Below are 9,340 nucleotides of genomic sequence, written 5' to 3'. Positions count from 1 at the left end.
TGGGGGAATTATGTGTGGGAGTGTTTCCACCCTCAGGGGGAAGCGTGATCGAGGTTAGGAGGGGCTAAGGGAAGCCTGCTCTTCCCAGGTGGCACAAGTGGTGAAGAACTGGCCCGCCAGTGCAGGAGATGTGAGACGTGGGTTTGATCCCTGGGTCGGGAAGATCTCGAGGAGGGCATGGCAACCCACGCCAGTATTCTTGCCTGGAGAATCCCCATGGACAGAGGAGCCTGCCAGGCTGCAGTCCACAGGGTCGCAAAGAGTTGGACACGACTGAAGTGACTGAGCCTGCGTGCAACAAGAGAAGCCCAGCTTGACCCTTGGACCCCAAGGCCTGGCTCTGCTGGTTAATAAGCAGGTTAATAGCCAGATAGAGGTTAATAAACATGCCCCTGGCTATGTTATTCTCCCAACAATAAATGTTTCTAGGGGCACCCAGGCAAAGACCTCCCCAAAAGAGGAAGTCATCGCCTTCGCTCACTGGAGTCAGCAGGACCCCTCAAGCCCCACGCCAAGCGGAAAGGCAGCCCTACAGCTTGGTGGGCTGCAGTGGGGAGAGGAGGCCAGGCCCGCCGGGCGGCGGCAGCACCATGGGTAGGGAGTTGCTGCCCCTGTCGTGCCAGCACACGTCCAGGATGGGGTACAGCTTGCCCTGGAAGTCGGCCTGGAACGAGTAGAGTGGCCGCAGGTCATCGGGGCGGTCGGCGTCAAAAAAGGTGAGCTCCCCCTGCTCATAGTGCAGGTAGATGCCGATGCGGTGGGGGTGGCCCGGCACGGGCAGGGGCACCCGGGGGCAGCTGAAGGCCTCGTACACTCGGCCCTCCTTCAGGCCGATGAGCCACACGCCGTGCTCCGGGGACTTGCTTAGCTTGCCCTTGCGGCTGGCTGTGCCCTTGATGACCCCCAGGCGCCAGTCGCTCTTGCTGCCCACCACCACCTCCCAGTAGTGGCGGCCGCAGGAGAAGCCCCTGCTGGCCAGGACACATGTGCTGTAATCGAAGCGTTCGGGCTGGCTGGCGCGCCGCTGGGCCAGGAGCCCACACTGCACCACCGTGTTGCCCTTGGAGAGCTCCAGGAGTGGGTGGGCCGTGGCCGGATCCAGCTTGAGGGACTCTGGGGCTGGGGGAGAGAGAGTGGGGAGGTGTGTTCAAGGCAGCCGGCCCTGCCCAAGGGAGGCCGGTGGGAAGCCCTGAGCTTCTTGTAAGAACCAAGTCCCTCATCCCTGTATCAACAGGGCCTGGAAAGGGTGGGGCCGGAGCAGGCAACCCCGATTCTCTGAAGCAGCGAGTGATGCCTGAAGGGTGGAGAATGGGCCACTGTGAGCCCAGGCGTTCCAGCCAGGAACATGGTGAGGGTGGCCTGCCTAAGGCAGAGGTGCCGATGGAAGGACCTGGGAGACGGCCTGTTACGTGGGTGCCTCAGCTCCGCTCCCCAGGTCTTCTGGAGATTCTAACAACTGCAGTGGCTTCCGTGGGTATGCCAGCAGTGCAGTCAAGGACTGCACTATCCCACATGACCTCTGTGCGCGCTGTCACTGACCAGTCTCGATCCAAAATGTGCAAACAATGTTCATGGTTCGGAGATTATCTGCAGGTCTTTCTTCTCTCCCCTTTCTTCCCTTTTCTTAAAATATATTTATTTGGCTTCCCTGGGTGTTGTGGCACCTGAGATCTCGTTCCCTGACCAGGGATTGAACCCGGGCCTCCTACATTGGGAGAACAGTCTTAACCGCTGGACCACCAGGGAAGTCCCCCTTCTCCTTCTCTTATAGCGATCCTGTTTTCGTCTTTGCTGGGTGAAATCAGTCTACTGACTGTTTTCCCTCATAAGCTAGTAATGAAGGAGTTAAATGTCCGAGTTATTTTTTGGCAAAGCAGCAGCTGCCATTTATTAAGCATAAACTACACACACCCTCCCAGGTGGCAAGGTGGTAAGGAATTCGCCTGCCAGTGCAGGAGACCTAGGTTTGATTCCTGGGTCAGGAAGATCCTCTGGAGTAAGAAATGGCACCCCACTCCAGTATTCTTGCCTGGAGAATCCCATGGACAGAGGAGTCTGGCAGGTTACAGTCCATGGGGTTGCAAAGAGTCGGACATGACTGAGCACACAAATCGCACACATCTATTTGGAATACACAGCCCAGCAAGGTGAGCTCCTTACAGAAAAAGAAACTAAGGTTCAGGGACTATAGATGAGGAAACTGAGGCTCAGGGACTTCTCTGCCAGTCCAGTGGTTAAGGCTCTGAGCTCCCAATGCAGGGGGTGAGGGGAGGGGTTCGCCCCCAGTCAGAGAACTAGATCTCACAGGCTTCAGCTCAAAGATTCCACAAGCTGCAACTAAGACCCAGAACAGCCAAATTAAATAAATAAATAAATAGGAAACACAAGTCTCAAATTACACCACTCACCCAGTCACCACTTAGAGATGGAGGTGAGCTTGAGCACCCCCTGCTGGCAGAAGCCCAGCCCTGCACCCTCACTGTCAGCTGCCCCAGCCTCACACAGTGAAAGGTTTGGGGAGCAGCAGGACAGGACTGAGCGACTTCACTTTCACTTTTCACTTTCCTGCATTGGAGAAGGAAATGGCCACCCACTCCAGTGTTCTTGCCTGGAGAATCCCAGGGACGGGGGAGCCTGGTGGGCTGCCGTCTATGGGGTTGCACAGAGTCGGACACGACCGAAGCGTCTTAGCAGCAGCAGGGCAGCCGGGGCGGGGTGGGGCGGGGTGGGGCGGGGTGGGGGGGGGTGCTCACCTGGCAGAACCTTTCGGAAAAGCCTTTTCCACACCGTCAGCTTGATGTCAGCCTGGTGCAGGCCTGGCTTGAAGGAGATGGGGCTGAAGGCACCTTCCGAGAGTCGGGCCTGCTGGAGCTCTGGTCTGAAGTCAAAGGTTCACAGTGATGACGGAGCTGCTCACCCAAGTACCCCAGCCTTGTCACCCATGTGCAGGCCCATCCAGCCAAATCCCCGCTCAGAAGACCGTGCACTTGAGAGGCCCATCATGTCCCCCCACCAGCCGCTCTCTGGGGCCCTGCCTCCATCCCGGAAACACTCCGCATCAGTAGCTCTCCAGGGGCAGGTGTGGGACCAGCAGCATCACATCACCTGGGCCTTGTCAGAAATGCAAGTTTTCTTGGCTCCCACCCTAGATCTGCTGACTCAGAACTGATGACAGGGGTCCAGGGATTTATGGTTAAAGAGTCCTCCAGGTGGCTCTGATGAGCTGCTTGAAGAGCTCGCCTCTGAATCAGGGGAACCCCGCCCCCAGCTCCAGCCAGAGTGGAAACCAAACTCAGCCAATCAGATCCTCTAGCCATTCACTTAAGCCAATGCTTCTTACCCAGTTGTCCTTAAACTAAGGGAAATTGGAAACAAACAAAAAAAAACAGGGAGACACTCCTACGGCTCCGGAAGTGCAAGGGGAATACCTGGAGGCCATGGTGTGGTACTTCTGGAAGACAAGAGGGAGGCGGGTTAGGGCACCGAGGAGGCCATGCAGAAGTCCCTTAGGAAGGGGGAGGCTCTTGGGGACACGGGGGCCTCGTCCGCTCACCCGGATGAACTCGTGGTGACTCTCGCTGCCGAACTGCTCCAGCACACCCGCGGCCTGGACCAGCCGCTCCCGGGCGCCCCGGGCCTGGTCCAGCTGCATGTCCAGGGAGGCTACGAGGCCGCGGGTGTGGCCCTCCACCCCCTCCAGGCAGCGGGCCTTCTCCTCGTCCACCAGGTGGTGGAGCTCCTGGAACTCACGGCGGATCACCCAGCTGAAGACATCGGACTCGTTCTGGGACAGGGAGAGGCTGGTCAAAGCAGGCGCCAAGGCTGACCTCCGCGTCCCCACATCCTGGCAGCTCAGGCCTTCCTGGGCCCTTCTGACCGTTCTCAGTCCTCAACCCCCGAGTCGGAGGGCTGACTCCTGCCGGGGTGTTCACGCCTGGATGCAGCCCCGGGGGGGAGGGCAGCAGTGGCAGGGGAGAGGCTGGGCCCCCAGCGCCCAGTTCAGTGCAGCGACTCCTCGTCCATCAGATGCAGTGATGCTGTCTCCCTCCCCGGCGTGAGGAAGATTCACTGAGCTGACTTTCAAGGACACTGGTCTCCTGCTTCTGTTTCATGATTACCTGTAAGGCCGGGGCTCCACACCCTCTCAGCCCCAAGGGCCCCTCATTTAGGAACGGCAGCCAGCCCGAGGGCTGCAGCCTCTCCATGCCTGCGCTTTGAAGGTACCAGGAGGGCATCGAACAGGCTGTCAAGGTCAGACAGACACAGGTGGCAGGGGCCGGGCAGTCATGCCCACGCGTTAAGCTGTTTACCTCCGGGACTTGGGCTCTGAGTTATCTCGGTCCCAAGGACGTGGAGGACACAAGCCAACTTGGAGACAGCCCTGACGACTGTGGTGAATTCCCCCAGGAGCCTGTGCGCTTTTTCCCACCCCGCCTGGAATGCTTTGAAATTCTGGCTTTATAGGGAAGGCGTGGGTTCCTGTAAAGGGCAAATCGGAACTGGGCTCTGCAGGAAAGGGGAGGTGGCTGGCCCTGGGCGGGGGTCGCCGAGGGCAGGGGCACTCACCACAATCCGAGTCCTGTTGTTCACCAGTTTGGCAATTTGCTCATCTACCTTCTTCTGCTCCTGCTTCAGGTTGGAGATGAGGGCTGCTAGCTCCTCCTGGAGGCAAACGGGCCATGGGCCTGTGAGCCACGACCCCTTCACTCTCCCAGCCCCTGAGGCCAAGGTAGGGGGCAGCCCCATGAACACAAGCACTCCCAGTGGAACCAGGGAGCTGCCTGGATACCCTCGACCCCCAAACAGGTAAGACTACTCAAGAATACCGCAAACTGACGGCAGCAACTGCCCAGACAGAGGAGGGTCTCCTCGTCATCCCTTTCTGTGACATTGACAGAGACGCTAAACGTGGTTATAGCCACCAGAAGTTACCACACAACATCCATGCAGGGCGACTGTCAATCTGAGGTCAACACTCCTTGCACAGAATGCTGCCTGTAGGGTACCCACCTGGTAAGCCTGCTGGGCACCAGCAGGTCCAGAATTAGTGAGCATTTGATCAAGAGTAATCACAAAAAGGCTGGCCCCAAGTGAAGTCAACAGTGTATGCAGTGGCCCGGGTTACACCTGGTGACCCCTCACTGCCTGTGAAGACCTGAATCCATCTCCGGCAGCCTTGGGCCCAGCCTGGATTTAGGGCCTCCAGGCTGCAATAAACTCACTTCCTCTGGGCTGCCCTGGCCCCACATCCAGCCTAACTTTAGGGGTCCACCAGAACCACCTAGACCACCATTTGGCTGCATGACTTGACGGGAGCCCAGGTGGTCTGTGCCCATAGACCGTGCAGAGTATTCAGCTTAGATCGTGCCCAAGTAGAAGTCGGCTGCAAGAGCCTTTCCGGAAGGGAACTGAGAAAAAATAAAACCAGCATGCAGATGGATGAACAGAGTCCTTGCTCTCCATAATAAGACAGCCGAGCTCATAGGAGAAGGGCACAGCAATAGTAACCCTCCCAAGGCAAAGAGAGATGGGACGAGTTCTTTCTCATCGACTGGGCCACTGTGAGTGGAAACAGATTGCACAAATAAAGTATCTCAAGATCTCAATCCACAGGAGAAAACGGGAATGCACGAGAGAGATCTGAGGGGACCTCCCTGGCTGTCCAGTGATTAAGACTGCACCTTCCAATGCAGGCGGTGCGGGTTCTGGTCTGGGCGCTAAGATCCCACATGCCTCATGGCCAAAAAACCAAAACATAAAACAGAAGCAATATTGTAACAGATTCAATAAAGACTTTAAAAATGGTCCATGTTAAAAAAAATTTTTTTTTAAAGATCTGATAAAGGAACTGAATTTAGTTGCATCACAGTCTTGAAATCACAAAAGCCTACATCCAAAAACTAGGGTCCAAGCCCCCCCAGCTCCGAGCCAGAGATGACAAGCTCCCAGCAGTCTCCTTTTCTGCCAGGCAGCCCTCTGCTCGTAAAGCTGGACTCGGTTGCACTGCACTGCAATTTTGCTTCCGCCTTTCACAGCCCCCTACAACTACTCTTGCCAAGGTAACCAACTCTTACTGCAGAATCTGACTGGTTCTTTTCAATCCTGAGCTGACATTTCACACAAGTGACTTCTACCTTGTCAAAATGCTCTGTTCCTCCAGTTTCCAGAAGACCGCATGCAGCCAGCGCCCCCGAGTCCTCTGCGGATTCTTTCTGTCCCCTTCGGGGTTCTCTACCCAAATCTTAAGCCCCGAAGCCCCTGGTGGGCATTCTCAGTGTCTTCCCCATCACCCTGCAGACTCGGCTGGTCAGTCTTCTCTGCACCTCGGACTGCAAAGACCACCTGCATGTAGGTCACCCCCAATCTCTTATTCCCAGCCTCACCCTCCAGTCTACACTCGGGCAGAGAGACGGGGCCACATCACGACTGTTTAAACACTTCCGACACTGGTCGTCTGAATGAACCCCCGATTCCTTCTCATGTGACACAGGCCTTTTCATGAGCTGGCCCCTGCTTGCCTCCCCTCACTCCCACCTCACTGTCCCTTGAGCTGAATGGAATAATGTCTGATTCCTCAAATGTGCCATGCCGTTTGCTCCTCGGTCTTCTGCCCATGCTCTTTGTATACTCAGAATGCTTTTCCTCCCCTTCCTTTCAAGTCCTCCTGAGGGTCCAGGTCTCAGCTTGGCAGTCCACTTCCTCCAGGAAGCCTTCCTGATCACCCAAGACCATGCAAGAGCCATGTTCCAGCTGGGCTCACCTTTGCCTGTATTGGACCTCAACAGCAGCACCTGACACTCGGGATGGTGTCAGACCCCCAGACTGTGAGGGCTGGCGCAGTGAGCTCCTTGCCCACTGCTGTACCATGGACACAAGCGCCACCCGGGGCACATGCTAGAGCTCCTTTCCCTCCTCTCCCAGGGTCGGAGGGGCAAAGAAAGGCTGCCCAGAGCACTTGGCCAGGAAATCCCGGGAGCAGCTTCCAGGGGCCCCTCTGCCTACACACACTGATGCACTTCCCTCGTCTCTTGAACTTTGTCATTCCTGGTCCTTACTCCCCCTGTCCCTACTGCTAAGCTCCAGGCCAGGTTCCCTATGACAATTTACCTCCAAGAGCCCTTCCTGCCCTTCCTTGATCGGTTGTCTGGGGAATGAAAAACTGGCCTTGGTTTGAATCCTAGCTCTGCCACTGACAAACTGTATGACCTTGACTAAGATCCTCATGCGTTCTCTGAGCCTGTTTCCTCATTTATAAATACAACAATAACCCCACTCTTCATAAACCTTAGATAAACAGACGAACTTAAGATGATATCATTATTATTATTCATCTTAAAATAGCCATCTGCGAGTTCTGAGGCAAAGGTCCATGAGGGTAGGAATCCATTGATTCCACAAAGACATTTTGGGCATTTACGACCTGCCCAGCACGGTTCTAGGTGCGGAAACATCCCAGGGGATGAAACCAAGTCCCTGCCCTCACCTGCCTCAGGGTGAAGTCCCTGGAGGGCTCAGGAATCTAACGGGAAATAAAACCGGAGGTGGAGGGCAGTAGTTCGAGATGCAGGGCGCTCTCCGTCCCCCAGGGCAGCCCCACCCCCGGCCCGCCTGCTGCCCCCAGCAGCCTCGCTGCCCACCTTCATGCGGCTATAGACGGTGGGCACGGGCGTAACCCGGTGGTGCTGGTGGGCGCCCAGCAGGCCGCAGAGGCCGCAGATGAGCTCCTGGTCCTTCTCGCAGAAGAGGCTGAGCGGGTTCCGGTGGTGCGCGCACAGCTGGGGCTCCGGGTCCCCTGGGAGCTGCAGGGCTTCGATCACCTTCGCCAGGGAGACGTTGGGTGGGGAGCTGCTGTAGTCCACCTCCCGCCGGCACTCGGGGCAGCGCAGCTCTGCGGCCAGGTGGCGCGACAGGGACGCCAGGCAGCCTTTGCAGTAGGAGTGGCCGCACTGCAGCATCAGGGGCTCCTTGAAGACCTCCAGGCACATGGGGCACTGCAGGCGGTCCTCCAGCTCGGGCACGCTCACCTGCCACGCCATCCACGGCGCCCGCGGGGGCCCAGGGCAGCCTCCCTGGAGCCGGCCCCCTCCACTCCTTCGGCCCCCAGCCCCAAGGGCCCTGAAAGGAGAGGCTGCTAAGGATGCCAGCCTTCGATTCCAGCCCTGCCCCACGATGACCTTGGGTCTGTTTTCCCATCTTTAAATCAAAGGGCTTAAATGAAAAGAGCAGTCACTTGGAGGTCCAGGTGCCTACACTTTAAACTCAGATTTGGAGGTAAACGTGAAAGGGGCCACCTGCAGGGTCACCTGAAGTGACATTAACAATGCAAGCTCCAGCCCAGCGGGTGTCCTGACCTAGAACTGGGCAGCAGAAACAAGCCAAGGTCCTTCCCAGTTTCTAGATCAGTTCTCAAACTGGCGAGAAGCTGGTGGAAGCAGAGTTACAACAGAATTCCTGAGTCACGCCATCACATATCTCCAATGAGCCCCAGAAATCTATGCTTACAAGACACACCCCCCAGGCCATTCAGAAACATAGTTCTGTTTTAGAACAATACTGTCCAGGAGCTGGGACCTTGGAGCTGTCTCCTGGGCTCCCACCCTGCTCCCCTGTAAAAGCCAATTGGGATTGAAAAGCATCTCACCAGAAGTCAGCAGTGGCCCCAGGGAGAACCCCTGCACTGGCCTCTCAGGATCCTCCGAGCCCTCCAGAGGGGCCTCACACCAGCAACAGTGACTCAATCTGCTCGGCCTTCTCTTCTCCCCAGGATGGGACGGCAGGGGCAGAGACCTGGGATTGTGGCCGGAAACCTGTTCTACCTAGTCTCTGCCCCTTTGCTCCTCCCCTTTGCCAGAAACGACACCCCCCTCCACCCCTGTGCCCTCAAGGTCGCTGAGAATCAGGTGGAGGCTGGGCCACATCACGGGACTAGGGAGGGAGCCTCTGCTCTGCCAGCTCTGATAACGGCGGAACTCAGGTACTCACCTTGGCCCGGCCTGGGGGAGGGTCAGAGACAGAGGGACCGGGTACCTGCTCACACCTCTCAGACCCCAAAAGGGAGTGGACTCGTGCTTTGACACAATTCTCTCTCAATCTGCATCTCTCCCTCTCTCTCTTTAGAATTCTGAAGATGTTCTTGCTTCCCTAGATTTTAAAATTGATGTCTACCTTCTATAAAGTGCACAAACGTTAACAATATGCTTGAGGTACAATTTATACACGTGCATGCACTCTCAAGGTCAAGATACAGAGGACCGGACTTCCCTGGTGCTACAGTGGATAGGAGTCTGCCAGCCAATGCAGGGGACATGGGTTCGAACCCTGGGCCGGGAAGATCCACGTG

General features: G+C 56.8%; 1 protein-coding gene across 2 annotated transcripts; it reads right to left on the bottom strand.

Annotated features, from left to right (window-relative positions):
• Window positions 276–8,828, bottom strand: TRIM50 (tripartite motif containing 50). 2 transcript variants are annotated; one of them, XM_018040552.1, is made up of 7 exons: window positions 8,642–8,828; window positions 7,638–8,115; window positions 4,567–4,662; window positions 3,554–3,784; window positions 3,429–3,451; window positions 2,754–2,878; window positions 276–1,119 (listed from the first exon to the last, which is right to left on the bottom strand). In XM_018040552.1, the coding sequence occupies exons 2-7, from the start codon at window positions 8,034–8,036 to the stop codon at window positions 530–532; spliced, it is 1,464 nt and encodes a 487-aa protein (XP_017896041.1). In that variant the 5' UTR covers window positions 8,037–8,115; window positions 8,642–8,828; the 3' UTR covers window positions 276–529. The 2 variants fall into 2 exon arrangements, with proteins under 2 accessions (XP_017896041.1, XP_017896042.1); XM_018040553.1 differs by having other exon boundaries at window positions 3,429–3,448.

This window comes from Capra hircus, chromosome 25, assembly GCF_001704415.2.
Source record: "Capra hircus breed San Clemente chromosome 25, ASM170441v1, whole genome shotgun sequence".
NCBI lineage: Eukaryota > Metazoa > Chordata > Mammalia > Artiodactyla > Bovidae > Capra > Capra hircus.
Note: the sequence above shows the minus strand (reverse complement) of the source record. Positions and strands in the feature narration are given on the sequence as shown.